The sequence below is a fragment of the Botrytis sinoallii genome (genome assembly GCF_014898435.1).
Source record: "Botrytis sinoallii strain Bc 23 chromosome Unknown BSIN_001, whole genome shotgun sequence".
NCBI classification, from domain to species: domain Eukaryota; kingdom Fungi; phylum Ascomycota; class Leotiomycetes; order Helotiales; family Sclerotiniaceae; genus Botrytis; species Botrytis sinoallii.
Genome location: NW_024066028.1, coordinates 360927 through 382824, shown reverse-complemented (window position 1 = coordinate 382824; position 21898 = coordinate 360927). Strand labels below are relative to the sequence as shown.

Below are 21898 nucleotides of genomic sequence, written 5' to 3'. Positions count from 1 at the left end.
ACATTCTCTGCCACACATACCTATTCCATACACAATAATACAACAGTTCAGCAGGTCTGATTATCAACGTCGCAAACAAACCACACTACACAAACAACCAGAATTTAATTTCATCACTATCAAGATGCAGTTCACCAATAGCCTCGCTCTCGGAGCGGTCCTTTGCGCTTCCGTCATTAACGCACACATGTCAATGACTTGGCCACTTCCCTTCCGTTCTGCACTCAACCCCAACGCCGTCCAATCTCAAATCGACTACAGCATCACAGCTCCACTCGCAGCCTCCGGCGCAAACTTCCCTTGCAAGTACAACGACATGGGCACCGCTGGAGGAAAATCCGTCGTCACTTGGTCTGCAGGTCAAACCGCCAACTGGACCGTCGGAACCGGTGCCATTCATGGTGGAGGATCTTGCCAAGTCGCACTCTCCTACGACTCCGGCAAGACATTCAAAGTCATCCATTCTTACGTCGGAAGCTGTCCTACCGCAGTAAGCTCGAGCGCCGACTTCACTGTTCCCGCCGACGCCCCAGCAGGAGAAGCAATGTTCGCTTGGACTTGGCAAAATCAGATCGGTAACCGCGAGTTCTACATGTCCTGCGCTGCCGTCACCATCGAAGCCACAAAGGCTCGCGCTGCTCCAGCTGTCGCCTTTTCTGCCCGTCCCGATCTCTTCCTTGTCAATCTTGGTAATGGATGCACATCAGTGGAAGGTAAGGCCGTCAACTACCCAAATCCAGGTCCAGATGCAGATGTTACACGCAAGACTTCAGACTCAGGTACCTTCACCGGAACTTGTGGCCCTGTCAATGGTGTTGCCTCATCTGGCTCTGATGCATCGGGCTCAGCTTCAGGAAGTACAGGCGGTGCAAGCTCCAGTGCTCCAGCAGCTCCCGTATCATCTGCCCCAGCAGTTGGTGCGCCATATGTTCCAGTACCTGTTGCTTCCTCAAGCACAACTCCAGTTTCCATCGTAATCCTTCCAACCATTGCAGCCTCATCTACGCTCAGCTCGGCCACCATCATCGCAACATCTGCACCAGCTTCACCAACATCAAGCACCACCTCCCCTTCATCCTCTGGAACCAGCTCCGGGGCCCTTCAGGCCTCAGTCGACGGTCTCTGTTCTGCTGGAAAAACATGTACCGGCTCCGGCTTTGGTCCATGTTGCTCCAAGGATGGATTCTGTGGAATTGGTGATGCTTGGTGTGGCACCGGTTGTCAACCCGGCTTCGGATCTTGTGGAACTACTCTCAACTCCACTTCTACTGCCAATCTCATCAGAAAGATCAGAGGAAGAAGTTGGAGACTTTAAGAGGAGAATGGAGTGATTTGGGAAAAGGGGCCAAGTTAGAGTAGAGTCTAAAGACTGCGTCTTTTTGTACAATTAGTTAGTACTTTCCTTCAAGTTTGTCATTTTAAATCGAGATTTTTTTGAACCACATATAAGAATGAACCAATGTGATATGAATATACTGTGATATTAGTGAAGTGACAAGAAAAAGTGTAGCAAGTGAACGATGAATGTTTTGCAGTGTTTATTCGCAGGACTGGGACGCATCCAATCTTATTAGAAGTATGTTCTCCTGTTCATAGAACATCTTGACACCCAGGTTGAGATGCATCTGACGCAGAGGATCTCCGGATGTAATAAAGTCAATATGTGATCTTACTTGAACTTATGAGATTTTGTAGCCATTTCATATGTATTCATGAAAACCTCTGAAGATATTGTTATGGAACTGATAAAGTGAATGAGTGTAGTGTCTTTAAATGTACACCCACAGTTTTTGGTGATTGAAGAGACATGAGGTCAACCAGAAATATACTGCCATTGTTCACCGTCCAACTAGCGCCATAACTGGGGTCAAACCTTAAGCTCCTAGCTACTCTGGCCTTACGACGATTACGAGTATCTGAGCATGCAGATGCAGGTGTTCATGATCAACACTTTAACAAATTCAACTTCTACGCTCTTTTGACAAAACGTACCTCTTTCATCATGGAACAGAATGAATCTGCTGGGTCGTTGAGTTGGCGTCTCAGCTCACATCCTATTACTTTGTTGTGTTTCTTAGGATTTCGCATTTGTAGGTTTGCGCATTGTTTGATTTGGACTTCGAGAGTTGTAGTTATACTGGATGGATTGTTGGATATGCCATTATGAATACATTACTAACTGATAAAATAGCAAGTCTTCTGGTATATCTCTTCGGAATGCTCTTCATTAAAAACTTGTATGTCTTCCGTTCCTAGATTCGTCAATTGACCCTCTAATTCAAATAGTGTCATGATCTTCATAATAACCATCCTACTCCTCGCTGCCGATTTTTACTACCTAAAGAATATCGCCGGTCGCCGCCTTGTCGGATTACGTTGGTGGAATGAAGTAGATCCTGCATCTGGTGATTCGCATTGGGTCTTTGAATCCTCAGATCCAAACACGAAAATCATAAACCCTACGGATAGCAGATTCTTCTGGCTTGCACTTTATTCGCAGCCATTGTTATGGGTTGGATTAGCCTTTGTGGCTATTTTTAGGTTTGAGTTTATTTGGTTGACACTGATCGGTAAGTTCTGCCTTTTGTTTCGGATTGCAGGCGGCCGTGAGTATGGAATAGGGGTAGGAACGAGATGACGCACCGAGGAAGTCGCTAACGAGTATGGTTCTGCAGTGATTGCATTGAGTTTGACAGTTACGAATACTTTGGCTTTCTCGAGATGTGATAAGTTTGGACAAGCATCGAGTTTGGCGGGCAGTGCTATGTATTCCTCAGGAATCGCGGGAAATATTGCAAGCGCTACGATTGGAAGATTCTTCTCGAGATGAACATTCAAGATAAGCTATGGGAGGAAGAGAGACCCCCAGAAAAGTTGTGGCAAGACATATGAGAACTCAGGGGTTATGATACTAGAATGAACGAAGCCTGAGAACTTTGCTCCGTTCTTTTAACACAAGGGGATTTGCCATGCGGTGCCTGGAGTCAATATTGTTATACAAGTGTTGTTAGGTGCGAATGTTGCAAGGGCGGCGTTCAATCATAGAGGCGTTAGTATCTGAAGGGCTTTCTTGTTCAAGGTGAACAAGAGCTAAATTATCACTAGCAAATGCTCATACCAAATGAAATTCCATCAAAAGTAACACTTGCTCTTTTCCAAGTAATTCTGATGCAATGCTGCTGTTAGTGGGATGGAACAGTGGAATGGGGGAAACCGATGAATGATTACCCGGATCAAGGGCTCCATTATTAGTACAAGTAAGATATTTCGACAATTTGAATCGATTTGCGGATCTCTAGTGTATTAATCATCGCCTTTTTTCTTTTTTGACTAGATTACCCCTAACAAGCGTTTAGCCAAACTATTTGGCGATCACATTTTGTTTATATATCTTGAAGTTTACGAGTTACTTTCAAATAGCGAGTTATGTTTTCTTACATTACCATTTAGATTACCTTCAATAATTAATGTTGCATCAAATGTTGAACTTTCATTGCATAGACTAATTTTCAAGGTACAAACAGCCAGCCACTCCCGGGATGTCCTACCATTGCACGGCCTACTGAGATGCTCGATTCAACCACATTTCCGTCAGTCGTATCATTTCCTCCAATATCTTGGTTGTGCCATCATGCTTGAGAAGGATCTGTGAAAACATAAACATAGCCAGTGATGCACTTAACATCTTCTGTGCATCCTTATCCCTAGCACTACTGTGACTTTCGAAAACAGCCGTCCAAGAATGCCCCTTCATAAAATTGTCACCAAGGTTGTCGATTGCATCCTTGTTCCAATCAGCTGTGCCTTGCACAAGGTTTTTAAGTCCTTCTTTCAATACCCGCACCCAAGCTTCATTATCCTGGACCGTGTGGATCGAGGGCCTCGGTGCAGTGTCTATTTGCTCGTGACGCTGAGCTACACTCAATGCGGCGATCGCCACCTCTTCATTCGTCATTGTTCGCGCAACGCCCGGTGCTTGAATCTCATTCTTAATGATGAAACTCCCTTCGATTAGGAATCCCTTCAAGTGACGGTAGTCAACCGAGAGTTCGGCTTGTCGCAGTCCTGCTCGCAAAGCATCGACAATCTCTTCGGTCAGTTGTATAGAAGGCCACACTCGTTTTATGGCAGATATGAAGCTGGATATGCAAGTATGATCCCAAGCTGAATCCTTGTCGACAAAGGCATCCATTATTTCACTCGATGGCATGTCTCTCTGATACATATCAGTATATGCTGAGCGTAACGTGTTAGACATCGATCTCAAGAGATCTTCCCGTGGTGGTCCCTCTAACGCCGTAAGTAAGGCTAAGTGCTTTGCAAGGCTGTTTCTAAGACCCGCTTTCGTTCCGCTTGTCCGTTTCCTGGTATTTCTTGCTCTTCCTTCCATAGCTGAGTGTTTTTTGACGTTTGCGATCCAGCTGGCTTCCCTCTTGGCTCGAGAAGGACTATCATCCCGGAATTCGTCGAAGAAGAAGACTTAATTCTGAGCCACCTTGTATGGTATGGACAGTCCATCTTTCTCTCCCAGCAAGACATAAAGCCTTGCGCCTTCTTCTGGTATCTCCTCGACAACCTTCACCACAACCCTGAATACAGGACTATGATCAAATTCCTCCGGACAGATTGGTATCTCTTTGCCTACTGGCATCCCCTTGTTAGTTCCTTTGTCAGTCTTGATTATCGGGGCCTTGGTGATGTCAAATGCGCCTGTGTCTGGAAGATACAAGCCTACGACTAAGGCGCAGATTGTCCTATCATCTGACGGAAGCTCTTGTTCTCTCTGGTTCGCTAATATGGACAGGATCGAGGGGCTCGATTTCAATTCAGTTTCGGAACCAATCAATCCCTTCTGTGCTTTCTCGACTGTGATGGTAGAGACAGGATGTGTCAGGATGTACTGGTATTCCTTTCTTTTGTCAACTCTGTGCTTCAACCCGTACCCAGAGAAAGTGATAGCGTATTCTTTTAATTGCTGGAGGTTGCTTGCATTTAGCGCCCCTGCCGCTGACGAAGATGCCATGGTAAATTGTTTGATGAGAGGTAAATCGTGGAATTACTGCAGTGTCGTACGTAACAAAAGAGATGGGTGTGTGATAGATTTGGGATTTCAAACATTGAATTATTATTGAGGAGAAGTTTCCCATTTTTACCCCGCAGTGAGACTGAGGAGGATGATTTCACCTTTGAAAGTGAGAAAATATCCGTTTGAAAACAACTCCATGCCACAAGATTCACTTTGTGACACTGGATTCCAGCTGGACCACATTTATAGTTTCTCTTCGACTTATTTCTTTTACTTTACAGCTCTTTTCGAAATTCTCGAGTTAAGATTCAAGACGCGTTTCCAATACAATATGGAAAGAGCTGTACAAGCCTATGGGGGGATGTTTGGGGAGGAGAGGGAGACACTGCTATACGCCATACAATCCATCACAAGAGAAACGGAGGCAATCAGGATAGGAAAGTTACCAGCCAAGAGTATCAAATCTTGCAGAAAGAGATTAAAGAATGAAACGACGGCGATGATCGAAACGATTGACGGATATATTGGACGTGATCCACCGGAAGACCCAAACGCCATAGAACACCCTGCCGAGGAATGGAAGCTGGCGAAGAAAATCACAGAACTTCTAGGACTCCCTGAAGCCCAACAGCAGTCCGGAGATTTCAAAGTAAAATTGACACATTTGATGCAAAAGTTGATCGACATTCTACCTGCTACACCGGAGATCGATTACGATGAGGAGACGTGGTTATTCGGTGAAAGTGTCACTGGCGATTCATGTATGTATCTTTATTATTACTATGCTTACATACTAACAAACGTAGATGCTGATGAAGTTCTGGTGAATGAGCATGTGCCATCACAAGCAGAAGCTGCGCTGATGGAAAGATCGGCACTGGCATCGCAGAAAGCCACATACACAATTTCAGAAGACACCTCCACGGAACTCGACTGGAGCGGAAAATCATCATTCTCTGACCGCTACCCGTGAACTGATGGGGAGATACTACACAAGATGACTCAGGAAATGCTGAGGCTAATTCACGGTACTGGTGTTGAGAGCGACGATGGAGACGTGCATAAGGAGGCGCTCGATGGTTCAGATAGACAGACAGGTACAAACAGAAGAGGGTTGTGTGGTGGAAAGCGCGCCATGGATATGGACTCAACAGATCGCAAACTTGCCGAGAACGAGGGGCTCGATGAGGTCAAATTGCAGACTGGATTCCAAAAGGAAGGATCGTTCTCTTTCGTCAAGGATCATGATCGAGATATGGAGGACTTCAACAATAAGACTCACAGTGAAAAGTCAAGCGAGGAGGCCGGTTTCGGAAAAAATTCTACGCTTGGGCATAGCAGACAAACCGAATTCCAGAATCACACTAAACAAAGACGTATCGGGGGAAGAGCTTCAGAGAATCAACCCGATTGGGATGACGCTTTGATGGAAGAGGAGTAAGTGAAGGGAATTTGAGGATGCCTTCATGTATTGTATATAGCTCTTATGAAGAAACGAAGCTATTTACAGAAAACAAAACACTGGGTGATGAGATAATACATTTGAAACTATGAAGATATGAACACTAGTATTTCGAACTTCGAGTCTTGTAAATACACGAATGGCTGGAGTATATGTGGAGTTTCTTTGGACAAAGTTATCAAACGGAGAACCTATATTGCTTCAAATATTGAAATTTCATTGCATTTTTGTCCTCGTGAAAACTGCCATTAAATCCCTAATTGTCCTACCATCGTACAATTTCATCACTTTATAACAATCTAGCATTAAAGTCTAGCCGTCTTACCCTCTTTATCCGCTTGCTCCCTCAACATCCTCTTTAAAATCTTCCCACTCGCATTCTTCGGAATAGCCTCTACAAACTTAACGCCCCCGGTTAATTCCTTGTATCTCGCCAATCTCTCTCCACACCATTCTTTTACGTCTTTCTCCTCTAGATCCTTACTTTCCTCGCCAGGTCTCTTTACCACATAAGCTCTGGGCATTTCTCCATCTGCATCCGAACCCTTGACGCCTATAACAGCTGCATCTACTATCAATGGGTGCGAGAGAAGCACGGACTCAATCTCTGGCGGTGCAACTTGGAAGCCTCTTACTTTTATTAGCTCCTTTTTGCGGTCTACTATGTACCACGTTTTGGTCTTTGAGTCGCAGTATACGATGTCGCCGGTTTTGAAGAAGTTTTCGGAGTCTAAGGACAAACGGTTCGCTGTTTCATTTTCAACTGCGAAGAGGTTAATTTTGTTACATTTATTCGGCCGGGAAAGCCTCCGATGGCCTAAATTCCACTGAGTAAAAGGGGGATGCATTCGCCACATCCGTTGAAACATTGATCTTATCAAGAACAGTAATAATTTTATCCAGTCAAATAATGAAAAGAGTCTACAGTCCTTCAGATCTTGGGAGGTAATGTTGATCTGACAAGGAAAAAGGTGACTTACAGTAACCAGCGATGATGGTCGGGCCGCGTACACAAAGCTCACCGCGGACGTCATAAGCTGTTATGTCATTGCCATCATCGTCGATAATTCTAGTTGATGAATCTATATCAGCATTTAATATTGAAGTAGGAAAATGGCAGAAAAGCATACTTCGCATCAATATTTGGCAGCATTCTCCCAACACTACCCGTTGTGTCGTCCTCCCAGAACCAGAACTGCGCACAGATACAAGTTGTCTCCGTCATTCCAAAAGCCTGGGTAAGTGTTGCTCCCGGAGCACATAACTGTTTCAATTTCTCTTGGGATTCTTTCCCCATAGGCGCTGCCCCGACTCCCGCGTGTTTGATGGATCTTAACTTATCTCCCGCGACACCAGACATGATAATTGCAATTGCGATGGGTGGGACTACCATTGTTTCATTTATCTGGTATTTCTCTGCATTGTTGAGATAGGGGATAAGTTCGAAGCGACGCATTACGACAGAAACATGACCACCCTTCAGGGCGGTTGTATGAGCAACTGTCTTCTGTTTTAGCGATTCTCTGTCAAGAGTTCAATGATGGGCTACACACCAGGGATACAAGCTACATGAAACATCGGTAGTGCTAGTATTCGACGAATCTGAAATGATTTCGTCAGCATCTAGAACTTGTGATGAATGGACCTAGGAGCGCATACAGTATACGGTCTCGGCGCTTGTTCATAAGCAAGAACACTGTTGACGATCAGGAAGTTAGTATTGCCTATCAATAGCAGGTTTTGAACGAAAATTAGCAACAAGATTACACCAGGAAAGAGAAACAACGGATCTAATGAGTGGGCTTATGATCCGGGGACAGAAGTAGGTGCCAAATACTGCAAGACTTGTGAACCGTTTACGTACTGCTGCGCAACTAAATTGAAATGGGACAACGCTGCTGCTTTCGGTGGCCCTGTAGTTCCGCTACTAAATAACCTAGCAGCAGTTGTCTTCCTACTTGTCTCTTCATTGTCAAATCTTACCCAGTCTTCTTCGCCATGCTTCATCAAATCTCTAAAAGATTTGAAAGAATCAGGAATCGTCTGTCCGAGGACATCAAAGATCCAAATATTTGAAGAATGGATTTTACATTCTTTGGCAGCGGTTAGAACATTCGTAAGAATCTCAGGCTCTGCGATAAGAAACTTTGCTCGCGAAGTTTTTATATGATGAGTTAATTCGTGAGAAGTATATGATGGATTTGTGCCCGTAAATACTCCACCCGCTGCTATGATGCCTGTATTTATATGATGTGAGTGAAAGTAAAAGTAGTGACTTGACATAAGAACGGAGTACCTAGAAAGATCATGGAATAATAGATCTGCGTTTGTACGGTTAGAGACTTTCAAAACTAGAGGGACTCAAACTTCTCACATCATTAAACGAATGTAAGCATACACAGTCACCCTTTTTCAAACCAGCAGCATGAAATCCCGCGACTAATTGACGGATGATGATTCGAGCTTGGCTTGCAGATATGGATCGAGAGGGATCTGCCGCATCGACATATATCTACAAATATATCAGTATATGACAATCTCAACCAACTTGCAGGAGGATATCTTACCACAGCATCTTGATCATAGGGAACGTTATCAAGTGTCCATGACAAGAGATCTTTTGTAGGTATACCCACTGTCTTCTCAGCTAAAAATACCATTTTGACGTTTGAGTATTGATGTTTTTAGTTGGTTTCGAGTTAACCTTATACAGAAGATAAACTAATAATATTGGGCAAGAAGAAGTAAAGAAATCATCAAGTAGATATTGTCAAGCACTACCAACTGTTGTACTACAAATTGTGATGATTTAGTGAGTGAGATACGTTGAAGATTGAGTATCAAGGCTTTACGTTGTAATAGTTCTAGCCGACTCTGTTTAGCGGCCGAGTAGTTCCTAGTTGGGGAAAGCACTTGTCCCTCAAACTACCTCGATCAATCTTTGGACTACAAAAATTATCTTATCACTATCCCTGAACTGTCTCATTTGATTCTGGTCCAACAATAGCTATGGAGTATATAATATTGGCTTCCAAACCAATAGTTGTATACGTTAAATAAAGATTTTGTGACAATACATTCTTAATTTGATGAAAAACACATCGAAAAATGTTCAAGTAGCAAGTACTTTTCTCAAATAAGGGAGCCGACTATTGGACCATCAAAAGTTGGGGGCCCTGTCTTGGTAGGGCTGGCTATGCGCGCACGCGGACGGCGGTATATAATGCTCAGGGGCGATCGCCATGCAGTCATACTCTACACCGATATCCGAAGAAGATTGATCGGAAACTCCATCAGTAAGACGAAGATTTCAAATGCCGACATATGTAATACCTATCAAAAGGGGAGTTTCGGCTGTTCGATGTAAAGTATTCTAATGGCAAACCTTATTTCCAACATGCCATGACAGCCACCTACCTACCTACCCACCTAGGTTTTTGAAGTTGATATCTGAAGTTGATACCATAGCTTATTTCAAGGTTTAAGATAAATCTAGATGTCCATGATGCTTTTCGAGTCACTTAATGCAGAGTATCTCACCAAGAAATTGGCATTAAGGATTGACAACGCAACTACGAAGCTATCGAATGTCCAAGTTAGCGCCAAATATTTACAATGGGAATTTGGGGCTCATTTCCATTAACTTTTCTTGGTCTGGTAGGTAGAGTTAAGTCATTCGGAAAATAATAGCTAGCGTATTCATAAAGGGTTCAATTGCTTTCCAGCAAGTGTCAAAACTTCCCGTCTGTTGCATATCTTAGCTCAGGATTAAAAACAGGGAAATCATAATTTACTCAGTCAATAACTTGATATGAAGATAATGAAACAATAGCCCAAAGTTTGTTTGTTGTTTTCTGGAGTTCAAAGCGGCTGAGAATTGCAAAGCCCCATTCATCTCTTGTGCCAAGCCAGCAAACAGGTTTTGAGGAACCAAAGAGGTCATCGGCATCGTCTACTGCCACACCGTGTGAATAATCTGGATATATTTATCATCAACAATACCCCCATATCAAATCTCAACCACAACATTCCACAAATACAAACACAAGCAATATCTCCATCGTGTTTACCAGCCACTGCCCGCACAACAAACCAAGTCACATACTCATACCACATAACTCGCAACTATGCCTTTGTTCTGGTCTAAAGGAGTTGGAGGCAGAAGATTCGGTGCAAACATTACTGCAGATAGACATGGTGTCAGAAAACCTGTCTGGCGTATGCGTCTTTGCGGACTCAACTGCTTTCGTTGAACAGCAGTATGTTTTATTACATCTCCACTATTATCAAGAAGAGACATTCTAACAGGATATCAGTCAAAGCACCTTTACAACGCATCTTGCGATTAGTAACGAGAAACGATACCATGAATTTCTTTGGGAGACGACATAGGGATTGAATGGGAGACAACTTTTGAGTGAGTTTGATGTGACGGAAAGGCGTTGGCGAATGGCTTTCGGATATCATATGAATCTTCTACAATCAAGTAGCCTGTTTCAAGATTGCAATATGGCAGTTAGTTTTCATGATGGGATGAGGAATAGCATTTAGCGAATAATATCATATTGTCACTTCAATATAAGGGGGCCGACGACGTGTATAACGAGTGAAGTGAAGAGTACTCCGTCGTACCCCATATGGATTAATAAAATGCCCCATTTGCTAGCGCTATCTATGCCCGACCCATTATTTTCTTATCTAAGTCACGTGTTGATAGATAGTGAAATTATTTTCAAGTTTGTGACGGCATTACTTTTCTTTTCCAATATCTGGTTCAAGACAATATAGATTCAGAAATACAATGTTATGCAACGTCTCGCATCTTTTGTCATGACATCAATTCCCAAGAAAGTTCCTATTCCTAGGAAGGGGGTAGACTATAGAGGCAAGGTTGTACTGTGAGTCAAATATGTCACAAATGACAGTTAAAAATTAAATTAACATTGCGAAATAGTGCTCCTATGGTGAGGTCCGGTGAACTCCCTTCACGACTACTTGCTCTCCACTATGGAGCAGATTTAGTCTGGGGTACGAGATTCCACGCTCGTGCTAGCTGGTCACATAAACTGACAAAATTATAGGCCCTGAAACGGTCGATCGATCCATGATTGGAACGACACGCAAAGTTAACAGTCTTCTTAACACAATCGATTTTACCCGAATTCCATCCCAAGGCCACAAAGAGAAGAATGCAAATCTAAACGAAAGTCTCATCTTTCGCCTACATCCAGAACTTGAAGGCAAAAAGCTCATATTTCAAATCGGCACATCCGACCCTGAACGAGCAGTACAATGTGCGCGTATAGTGGCCGCAGACGTGGCAGGCATAGACGTAAATGCAGGATGTCCGAAACCCTTTAGTACAAGTGGCGGTATGGGGGCAGCTCTCCTACAGACCCCAGATAAATTATGCGCCATTCTCGAAGCTTTGGTCAAGGAAATTGTGCCGGAATTCGAAATTGGAATCAGTGTGAAGATTCGATTGCTGGAAACCGCTGAAAAGACTGAGGCCCTGGTACGGAAGCTCTGCGCTACTGGAATTATAGGACTCACTATTCATTGTCGAACTACGCCAATGCGCCCAAGAGAGAGAGCGATTCGAGAGCAACTCAAAATGATTGCAGATATCTGTCGGGAAAGTGGCGTCGCTTGTTTGATGAACGGAGACGTGGAAAATAGAGATCAAGCACTGAAATTGGCCGAAGAGTACGGTACAAATGGCGGCATGATCGCTGTGGCTGCCGAAGCAAACTCAAGTTGTTTCAGAAGTGAAGCCGACGGTGGTCTAGCGCCCTGGGAGGAGGTGGTCCACCAATACATGAAATTCTGCCTGGATACAGAGAACAGATTCGGGAATACGAAATATCTTTTGAACCACCTGATACCGGGAAAAGAACCTGTTTATAGAGCTGTTCAGCAGTCTAAGAATTACCAACAACTATGCGAGCATTTGAATCATAAAGCTTTTCTCGAGCAGGCAATCGATGTGGACGAGAAGATTGGGATCTCTGATAAGCAGGTCGAGGAGCATAAATTAAAGCAAGCGCAAGCAAAGGCGGAGGCAAAAGCAGCAAAGAGAAAGAGAAAGAATACTGAGGATGATGGAGGAGAGCAAAAGAAAAGTCGAAGTCTTGAGGATCCAGCCGATCCTTCGTCTTTGGGAGAAGCGGAAAATGCACCTCTTACTGAACTCAAGTCAGGGATGGCCATCAGTGCTTGAGATTGGTTTGGTGCGTATAGCCATGCATATATTTAGGTTATAAATGAATCTGGGGAGCATTGCGAGACTTTAGTTTATCTCAGTGATGTCGGAAATGGAAACAAGGGGGGCGTTCTGGGTTTAACCGAGAAGATATACGCATTTACATGGAGTTCCACGCACTTGAAAGAATATATACAAATTACTCTGTCATATAGGAGGAGTATAAGCAGTTGTCATTTTCGAATAACATACAAATTAGATACTTGCAGATATTCATGAAATTGCAGTGCCATCATGGATCCCACTTTCGTTATCTAGGTAGCCATGCAGCCTGCTTGGAAAACAATATACGGCGTGTCTCCGCCGACAACAATCTTAATCTTGGAATTTACCAAAAGTAACGCCACGACATTCTGCACTGATCGATCTGCATCTTTATTAGACGGCCGAGTATCTAGTGTGCCTACTAGCGGCCCGGAGACACTATTATACCGAGTACTAGTATCAGAGTGGACAAAATGGCTTGTCTAGACTCTAGCTAGCAAGTTAGTGGCAGACGTCATACTTGGAACCTTAATAAAGGCATCTACATGTATGGCTTGACAAAGTCCTTCTCACAATACAGGTATTTTCCTTGCTCACGTCTTCTCTTACCGCCTTAATCTTTCAGTTTCCTCTTTGCACATTTTGTATATATCCGCGATTCGAAAACCATGTCTACAAACGTCGGAATGTCCTCCTGCTGCCTGTCGGGCAAAGTGCACGAATGCACGCCCACAGGAAGGGTCGAAGTAATCAATGATCTCTCCACCTACATTGCGGAGCCCCAAGACGGCTCGAAAGCCAAGACAATCATCATTCTAGTCGACAGTACGTGCATCCACTGACAGCCCCATTTCCATCCCCGTCCCCACTAACCCCTTCACCAGTCTTCGGTTACGAATTCAAAAACGTCCGTCTCCTAGCCGACAACTACGCCAAAGCCGGTTTTTACGTCTACATCCCCGACGTTCATCAAGGAAACAGCATTCCGCTTTCCTTTCTGCAGAGCGTCGAGCCGCCCCTCCAAATCCGGGAGCAGCAATCGCTTTTGGAAAAAACCAAAGCCACGGGCGTGGTGGCCACCACGCTGCCACCCTGGCTCGTCAGACATCGCGAGGGAGTCACCAGACCGCTTATTTCCTCCTTCATCGCGCACATTCGCGGGCTTCCTGGTACGGGAAAAGTGGGCGCGTTGGGATTTTGCTGGGGAGGACGCTATGCGATATTGGCTGCGCATGGAGAGGTTGATGCGGCGGTGGCGTGTCACCCGTCGTTGGTTTCTGTGCCGGCGGATTTCGAGAGCGTGACGAAACCGTTGAGTTTGGCGGTGGGGGATCAGGATAGTTTGTTGGATCGGGGGACTGTGGGGCAGATACAGGATTTGATGGCGAAGAAGACGGAGTTGCCGCATGAGTTGAGGATTTACGAGGGGCAGATTCATGGGTTTGCGCTGAGGAGTGATTGGGGTTCGGAGAGAGATAAGAAGGCTATGGATGATAGTGAGGAGCAGGGCATAGAGTGGTTTAATAAGTATCTTGCGTAGCGCAAGCTGGACTTCATGGTATCTGAGGATCTACGGTACTTGGGGATCTACGATTGGATTATCGAGAGATTGTTAATGAGGATTTAATCTATATATACTACTTTAATAAGAAACGAAGATGTTTACAATAAGAGACAACTTTGAGTAATTATATGTTGCCTTTAGTAGGTATATATGTTATGGGGTGGGTGTAAGCTAGTATTGACATTTGAATGTTTTGAATGCTTCAAATACTTTGAAGACTCTGAAGTATCTGGAACATTCAAAGTCTTCAAAGTCTTCAAATCGTTCAAGGCATTCAAACCATTCAAACTTCTTAAATCTTTAAAATACCTTAAATACTCTAAAGACTCTAGTTGTTTCAAATGCTTCAAATCTTTAAAATGCTCTGGATGGATGCTCTTATAGGCCTGCTTGCTTATTTCGAGGCGTAATTAAGCTATAACAATAAGGAGATCAAATTGATATGTATACTAGCTTATTGATTGAATTTTAATGTGAATTTAGTTCATCTACGAATACTCTCATTCTCTTCCTATTTAGCTATACCCTAATTTATACAGAAATCCAGTTGGTTGACCAATCGCAGGATTGGTCAATGCCCCGTAACATATGAAAGACACGGAATCTAGACGACTCAAACTTCCACTCCTAAGAATTTGGCACGCCATTCGTAACACTTCCATATGGCTCTGCAGGATAATCACCAAAGCAAGCATATTCATACTGAGCATCCTTTGTCGATCTACTCTGCACGTCCAAAAACGTATCCAACTCGCACCATCCATCCAATCTATCGGCTCCACACTCTGGGAAACTGAGCCCCAAAGGTAGGGTTCTCTGATTGAGGATAAAGTGTACATACGTAGTTTCCTTTCCATCTACGTATGTCCTATCTGCTGCTAAAGGTTTTGGTGTCTTGATAATCTCTATGTCTAATCTTGCGCCAAAGGGTTCCATGTGCGAAACGGTCAGATTGTGCGGGCCAGGATGATGGGTAGCTGGTAGGGCCTCGGCGAATTGTGTGAAGCCGAAAGCGGTGAGAATAGACATGATGTTTGTGTCGTGGGAGAAATCAAAGTAGATGGATTGGTTCAGGGGAAAGGTGGCGGTGTTGTTGTCCAAGGTAGTGTTGATTTGGGAGCCAGAGTAACCCAAGGTATGGTTTTGAAGACGGGCGACTACTTCCTGGACGTAGCCGATTCCAACAGCGCGACCAGTAGGAGAAGCGAAGGAACTTCCACCAGCAAAGTAAAGGTCAATTGCGTATTCGAAGCCGACCCATTCTTCATAGGTGAATAGATTGCAGAAGGCACTGTAGCCATACGCCACCTACATCATGTTAGATCGTCGGGATTAGATATAAATAGAAACATTGTACTCACAGTCTCATATGGGCACATAGTTTGTGCTGCGTAGGTATCTACGACAGTCCAATTGAACTCCGGCGAGACCATAGATTGGAAACGAGCGGTGGCATTCTGTAGATATGTAGCCACCCATTGGTTTGTAGCATTATTTCCTCCGGCACTTCTATAATTGTTTGCATTAGGACAATTATCGTAACCTGCCAAGCTGTTATTGTAGCCAGTCGATTCAATGATGACTTCAATAGTGACGTTATTTGTCCATTCGAGACCAAAGAATCCAGCCATGAAGTATTCAGCGCTCTACCATCAATTAGTGTCATGTTAGAAATTGCGGAAGTGACAACAAACCTTGAGCATTCGATCTTGAGTGGTAGTTCGAGCGATAATTTTGCTGTGAGGGTTATATAATTGAGCATATTGATAATAGTGCAAAATACCACTGTCGTACAGTTCTTGTCTTCCACGAGGGACAAGAATCTCATGACCTAATTCGTACTTCCAGTCATTCAAAAATGATAGAGCCCCAGTGGCATCGATTTTCCCCGTGTAGTTTGCGACCTTTTCACCAAAGGTTGCAACATTACTTCCGGAAGTGGGATAACGTGCTCCATGGCGTGAAAGCATCTGGAAGTTGTCAGCATATATGTCAGTTCTGTATGATTTAGAAACACGTTGTCGAAGCTTTTAAATGTACATAAAGAGCTTGGACAATGGTTAAACCCTTTATGTAGTCTCTGAAAAATGAGTGTACATGTCTCGACTGAGATTGATTATACATATAATTCCACTGGGAATTCGTTGAGCACTCAAGTAAACTTGATTTGAGACTGATAACGACGTGAATTTTCGAATATCTGAAATTCTTACCTGAAGTTGAGCAATCTTAGCTCCAGGTGGCAATGGATATTCTGCAACACCGAATCCAGATGGATTGGGCAAGTAAGGAGTGAGATGTCCCATAAGCTGGAAGATACTTTCATTTCGACCTTGGCCTACTATAGGCTGGGCAGTCTCGAGAGGAGTATTTGGCACGAAAGTCACAGTTGGTGCAAACGAGACTGGATTTGTCTGAGCCTAAATCAAACAGTAAATTAATTTTGAATTCATAGAGATTTCTCATAAACCTAAAGCCAGGCGGGTTGACCCTTTTCTTTTACTTACTAGGAAAGGAGCTCTACCCGTCGCTGTTGGTCCGGCCCAAAGTTCGGGAGTTGTCTGAAAATACTGTGGAACATCGTTTGTCGAAGTTGAACATGGCTGTTTCTCAGGAAGCAAGGCCGAGGCCGTCACACCGGTGAGGGACAACAAAAGGATTTGATCCAAGAGCATGATGTACGAAGCGTATAGGAAAGCGCAAATAACGAGAAAGAGTGCAATCTTCCGAAACCTCTCAGTATGATGAGATTTCGAGCTTCCCAAATACTTGGAGCTCTGGAAGCTTGACCTCCCTTTATATTGCGGCATAGCTTCTATCCAAGCTACCACGTGCGATGCTGTGCAGTTCTATTAGTTCATCAATTGTGATATTAACCTTGCGAGTGCTTTATCAGTAAGCGTTATCGAAGCAGGTACGGGGATATCAGTGCATTAGTGAAGAGGGGGGAAAGTATATATTCCTGTTGTATCGTTGTACCGATGGACTTTTGGATTGTTGTTGGATGGGATTGGAAGGGGTAAATGTACGAAAATGCACGGTGATGTTGTCTATCCAAGCTCTTCCTCAGGGTGAAATGCCTGAGTGCCCGTGGTCGTGGTTATGGCGATGGTAAGACAATGGATGTGAATGTTAAAATGGCAGTGGCTGGGAAGACAATAATATAAGATAAATCGTGATGCTCACTCCTCGAGGTACATGTGAAGTATCACGACTTTATACTCGTGCTAATAAGTACTTGGAAATGTCTACATACCTACCACGACCTGAGTATTGCAATCCTGGACACAGATGAAAGATGGACATACCAGGTACTAGTACTGAGGCCGATTTGAATCATTTGGCACAAACCCTAAAAATAGAATTCTGCCTTACGCAATAAAAATTTCTATAATTTGTATAATGTATATATAGAAATCTTAGAAAAAATAATTGTACTATATAGATCGCATTTCCTATATATATTATTATAGCAATTAATAATAATAATGAGATTATTATATTCTAGATTTTAGTATAAAAATAGATCTTATTTTTTATTACTTTTATAAAGTTTATATGATTATCTTAGTGTATGTAATTTTATAATAAACAAATGTGTTTAATATAAATAAATAATTGAATCTATTAATCATTTTATGAAAATCTTTAAATCAATCCGGAAATACTAGTATCAAGTTGTACAATCGATTTAATAGAATAGCTTCTGGTTTTGTTTTTATTAATAATTCTCTTTCCTCTTAATCCGTTTCTAAATCACTAGTTTTGAAGAATAATAATAATTTATTAAAGTCTATGTTTTTTAAACTAATTTATATCAATAGTGTAACACTTTGTCTTAGAAGAACTACAAGAGCAGAATACAATTTATCCTTAGAATCTACAACTATAGAATCAGGAGTAAAGTGTTTGTAGAATATTTCTATATACTAGCTATATATATATAATCATATATATACACAAGCATATATATAAGCAATCGCAATTGCGATTGGGTGCGATTCGTAATAAATAGAAATTGATGTGTTGATTGTTTTTATAGATTTGTATAATACTGTTTATCTATTATTAATATATTACTTATTAATCTTTTTTTAGTTAAAGTATTATTTTATGTATGTAGATTATTTAATGCTTTTTGAGAAGAAGATTTAATATAAGGTATAGTTTCGGAATATTGATGTTTTGAGTGAGTTTTTATATGATGTTTATATTATTGAAGCTTTAATTATTCAATTTCGGTATATATATATATTTTTAGAATATTTATTTATTATTTATTAATTTCTTTTTTAGGGGTATTATAAAACATTGTTTCTATTAAAAGTGTATTAAGGAGGAGGATATTTTTGTGGGTTGTATAAAGCTAGAAAAGTGGTTTCAAAGTGCTTATATGAATTGTAAAAGACAAGATAAGAATGGAGTATGTATTATATGTAATACAGATCCCGATGAGTTTATAGTATTATTAAAGATATCTAAAGTGAATATGAAAATATGTTTTGGTAGATGTATAATTTGTTCTGAATTGTATTGATTTATTGATGGCTATAAAAGATAAGCAATTGGGATCGATAACGAGTAATAGTATGATATATTGAGAATAGAGATAATCAATATATATTTGCGAAAAAGCTTTTATTTATAATATTAATATCTTTTGCTTTAAATTATTCATTACTAATATTTTATTGGTATATGTATTATATATACCGGGTATGGGAATTTAGATTTTATTTTTTAAAAAAAGATTGAAATCAGTTTGAATAAAAGTATAAGGAATGTAGTCTTTTTTTTTTTATTCAAGAAATAATAGAATTTAATTACAATTATTATTTAAATATATAGAATATTGATTGTACGAAACAAGAAATCAGATAATTATAACAAATAATTTTGAATTAATGAAGAAAAAGGGTATTCAAATTTTGTTTTATTTATATTTGTTTTTTTTAATTAGTTTTTCTATTAATTAAATTTTTATAAAAACTATGTCTAAATAGATTGTTTTTAGATTTAGTATCTTGTCATGTTTACAGTGTTGGGGTAAACTCTATAATATTACTTATCATGTCACGGGTTCAATACGTAGTTAGGTGGATGCCTTAGGCAACCACCCTCCATATAGTCGGCGCCTCCCCGCCTCCTCCTGCACAACCTCGTAGAATATCATATATCTTACTGTTGGTTCAATAATGAGATCAGGAATACAGGAGACGTGGTTCCCACTATCAGTAGGCCCCTAAATGTCTGTATTGTATTCTGTCTAAAGAGCTAGCTAATGAGGGGAAGTAGTAAACCTTATATAGGCACTACTGAAAGAGCTAGTCTCCTTCGCATTCGCCTAAATACCTTTGATACAGTAGCCATTGTATTGAAGTCATTCTTTTGAAGTGAATTCCCTTGTTCACACACTTACCTAGCACCCAGACCGCACCGTGATAATTAAATTATTTTAAAAGAGTGATTGAAAAGGTTTGTATTTATTAAGAAGGGGTTTTTGTTATTAACAAACAAAATATTAATAATTTGTATATTTTTTATTTTAATTAGTAGATTTAATTAATTAATAAATAATATATAATTTATTAATAAAAATATTATAATTGAAAGTATACTTTTTAAAATATTATTATCAACTATAGATTTAGATATATTCTCAAATATATTCTGAATCATTTAAACATTATCTATTTCAAATACATCGCCTTTCAAAGGAATTGCTTTAACCCTTTTATTTGGATACTTTTTTATTAATTCAATCTTAATTTTGATATTATTAATAGGCTTTTTCTTAATTGAAGGAATAAAAAGGTACTCGAATTTCAATATTAATCTTTTTAAACTATCTAGCTCAAACTTGATTGGAGGACCTGAACTAGTAGATTACTTAATTATACAAGAGCTCTTATCTATCTCCTATAAGCTATAATCAGTGATATCCTACTCTATTAAAAGGAACATAAAATAAGAATCCCCTTTCCCTTTAAAAATCTTTTTATTTTTTTAAGAATCCATATAATATATTAATACTGTCACGGATCGCACCCAATCACAGTTGCAATCGCTTATGTGCGTGCTTGTGCATATACACGATCATATATATATAGCTAGTATATAGAAATGCTTTATAAACGCTTTGCTCCTGATTCTATAATTATAGATTCTAAGAATAAATTGTATCCTGCTCTTGTAATTCTTTTAAAACAAAATATTATATTATTTACAACTTATTTAATAATTATTCAAATAATATCTTATAACTATAATATCTTTTTGAATAAATTATATATCGATATTATTTATAGAAAAGAGATTTATTTCAATTAAAATTTAACAAAAATATTTCCTTTAAATATATAAAGTTACAAATATTGCTATTATATCTTTTATATTATTCAATTCAAATTATAATTCATTTATTTTGAAAAACTTATATTGTTTATTTACTAATTAAATTTCTATATTCAATAATAATCAATCTCAAAAGAATAATAATAATAATCCTTACAATTTTAATATAAATATAGATAGATATAGAAAAAGCAAAAAATACAAAAATGATTTTTCGATTAAGATATTAATTCTTAAGAATAATAATCTAAAAATTACTCTTCATAGTTATTAAAAATAAATATTAATAATAAAAATATTACAAAACAAAATTACAAAACTTTATACAGAATTGTTATAGTATAATCCTAATACTATTTGTCTGTTTTATTTGTATATATAATAATAACAATATTATATAGATTTCTCTAAAAATCATAAAATCCAGACTTCTAATATTTCTATTACCTTTATTAAAAAAATATCTCTTACTTTCAGAAAAGAAAGAATAAGAAAAAGATATATTTATAAAATCAATCTTTATAACAATCTCTTTCCTTTTCTAAAAGTAATCTCTATTTACTAATAATCACATTTAATTACAACTCACTATTTATCAAATATTCCACTTTCGTTTTAATATTATTCTTATAAAAAGACTATATATTCTAAAGCTCATTAATCTTTTATTTAAACTTAAAGATAATATAAAACTAAAAGTAAGTTTATAATAATTATTAATTATAAAATAACTAAAGCTATATATAATATTATTTATTATAAAATCACAATATCAATCTTATATAATAAATTAAATAAAAAAGAAAGTTCAAGAATATCTATATTCTTTATATACCTATCGTAGGTCATGAGCTAGTATATGAGTATTTAGTATAAATAGAATATAAGAGGGAATAGACTAGTATTAGTCTATTATGGGAAGCTGGCTCAGTTTAACAACTAAAAGCAATAAAACACGTGATATTTATGAATCTGTATATTGGTATCGAATTTCTTATTCTATATTAAGAGGGAAAAAGCTCTTATTTTATACTTTTTCCAATCCAATCTAGTTTTCCGCTTTCGTTAATCTCTTGTAGATCTCTTCCTAATCCGGCCATTCCTTCGAAATAAAGCTCCTTTTCATATTCTTTATTAATAGTCGTTTTCGGAAACTAATAATGATCGTTTTCGGAAGCTAAATATGATCGTTTTCGGATGGTTGCTTTCGGAAGCTTATAATCGACGATCACGTGTTTTTGATCA

General features: G+C 39.9%; 10 protein-coding genes across 10 annotated transcripts; 6 read left to right on the top strand and 4 right to left on the bottom strand.

The window, feature by feature from the left end:
* Positions 1–124: 124 nt before the first annotated feature.
* Positions 125–1315, top strand: EAF02_000101 (uncharacterized protein; the record flags this gene model as incomplete). Its single annotated transcript, XM_038896149.1, has 1 exon — positions 125–1315. The coding sequence occupies one exon, from the start codon at positions 125–127 to the stop codon at positions 1313–1315; it is 1191 nt and encodes a 396-aa protein (XP_038763008.1).
* Positions 1316–2002: 687 nt separating this feature from the next.
* EAF02_000100 (uncharacterized protein) lies at positions 2003–2830 on the top strand (the record flags this gene model as incomplete). Its single annotated transcript, XM_038896148.1, has 4 exons — positions 2003–2090; positions 2192–2237; positions 2287–2570; positions 2676–2830. The coding sequence occupies 4 exons, from the start codon at positions 2003–2005 to the stop codon at positions 2828–2830; spliced, it is 573 nt and encodes a 190-aa protein (XP_038763007.1).
* A 729-nt stretch (positions 2831–3559) lies between these two features.
* EAF02_000099 (uncharacterized protein) lies at positions 3560–4390 on the bottom strand (the record flags this gene model as incomplete). The annotated part of the gene is made up of 1 exon (XM_038896147.1): positions 3560–4390. The coding sequence occupies one exon, from the start codon at positions 4388–4390 to the stop codon at positions 3560–3562; it is 831 nt and encodes a 276-aa protein (XP_038763006.1).
* Positions 4391–4480: 90 nt separating this feature from the next.
* On the bottom strand, positions 4481–5023 carry EAF02_000098 (uncharacterized protein; the record flags this gene model as incomplete). The annotated part of the gene is made up of 1 exon (XM_038896146.1): positions 4481–5023. The coding sequence occupies one exon, from the start codon at positions 5021–5023 to the stop codon at positions 4481–4483; it is 543 nt and encodes a 180-aa protein (XP_038763005.1).
* A 334-nt stretch (positions 5024–5357) lies between these two features.
* On the top strand, positions 5358–5999 carry EAF02_000097 (uncharacterized protein; the record flags this gene model as incomplete). Its single annotated transcript, XM_038896145.1, has 2 exons — positions 5358–5787; positions 5833–5999. The coding sequence occupies 2 exons, from the start codon at positions 5358–5360 to the stop codon at positions 5997–5999; spliced, it is 597 nt and encodes a 198-aa protein (XP_038763004.1).
* A 794-nt stretch (positions 6000–6793) lies between these two features.
* On the bottom strand, positions 6794–9148 carry EAF02_000096 (uncharacterized protein; the record flags this gene model as incomplete). Its single annotated transcript, XM_038896144.1, has 9 exons — positions 6794–7251; positions 7469–7557; positions 7619–7988; positions 8042–8090; positions 8148–8184; positions 8353–8725; positions 8785–8809; positions 8863–9000; positions 9056–9148. The coding sequence occupies 9 exons, from the start codon at positions 9146–9148 to the stop codon at positions 6794–6796; spliced, it is 1632 nt and encodes a 543-aa protein (XP_038763003.1).
* A 1467-nt stretch (positions 9149–10615) lies between these two features.
* On the top strand, positions 10616–11114 carry EAF02_000095 (uncharacterized protein; the record flags this gene model as incomplete). Its single annotated transcript, XM_038896143.1, has 2 exons — positions 10616–10706; positions 10805–11114. 2 exons carry the CDS (start codon positions 10616–10618, stop codon positions 10885–10887), a joined length of 174 nt encoding a protein of 57 aa, XP_038763002.1. The 3' UTR covers positions 10888–11114.
* Positions 11115–11273: 159 nt separating this feature from the next.
* Positions 11274–13043, top strand: EAF02_000094 (uncharacterized protein). The gene is made up of 3 exons (XM_038896142.1): positions 11274–11386; positions 11443–11516; positions 11570–13043. The coding sequence occupies exons 1-3, from the start codon at positions 11295–11297 to the stop codon at positions 12706–12708; spliced, it is 1305 nt and encodes a 434-aa protein (XP_038763001.1). The 5' UTR covers positions 11274–11294; the 3' UTR covers positions 12709–13043.
* A 360-nt stretch (positions 13044–13403) lies between these two features.
* Positions 13404–14275, top strand: EAF02_000093 (uncharacterized protein; the record flags this gene model as incomplete). Its single annotated transcript, XM_038896141.1, has 2 exons — positions 13404–13560; positions 13620–14275. The coding sequence occupies 2 exons, from the start codon at positions 13404–13406 to the stop codon at positions 14273–14275; spliced, it is 813 nt and encodes a 270-aa protein (XP_038763000.1).
* Positions 14276–14744: 469 nt separating this feature from the next.
* Positions 14745–17528, bottom strand: EAF02_000092 (uncharacterized protein). The gene is made up of 5 exons (XM_038896140.1): positions 16807–17528; positions 16513–16719; positions 15994–16269; positions 15661–15945; positions 14745–15607 (listed from the first exon to the last, which is right to left on the bottom strand). The coding sequence occupies exons 1-5, from the start codon at positions 17107–17109 to the stop codon at positions 14927–14929; spliced, it is 1752 nt and encodes a 583-aa protein (XP_038762999.1). The 5' UTR covers positions 17110–17528; the 3' UTR covers positions 14745–14926.
* Between the last annotated feature and the right edge of the window lie 4370 nt (positions 17529–21898).

What these genes read in the sequence shown, in the direction of transcription:
- EAF02_000094 (XM_038896142.1), top strand. Translation starts at nt 11,295, where the DNA reads ATGCAACGTCTCGCATCTTTTGTCATGACATCAATTCCCAAGAAAGTT. An exon ending in TATAGAGGCAAGGTTGTACT is followed by an intron (nt 11,387 to 11,442) that starts GTGAGTCAAATA and finishes ATTGCGAAATAG; the next exon opens with TGCTCCTATGGTGAGGTCCG. An exon ending in TGGAGCAGATTTAGTCTGGG is followed by an intron (nt 11,517 to 11,569) that starts GTACGAGATTCC and finishes ACAAAATTATAG; the next exon opens with GCCCTGAAACGGTCGATCGA.
- EAF02_000092 (XM_038896140.1), bottom strand. Translation starts at nt 17,109, where the DNA reads ATGCCGCAATATAAAGGGAGGTCAAGCTTCCAGAGCTCCAAGTATTTG. An exon ending in CGGGTAGAGCTCCTTTCCTA is followed by an intron (nt 16,720 to 16,806) that starts GTAAGTAAAAGA and finishes TGTTTGATTTAG; the next exon opens with GCTCAGACAAATCCAGTCTC. An exon ending in CTAAGATTGCTCAACTTCAG is followed by an intron (nt 16,270 to 16,512) that starts GTAAGAATTTCA and finishes GACAACTTCCAG; the next exon opens with ATGCTTTCACGCCATGGAGC.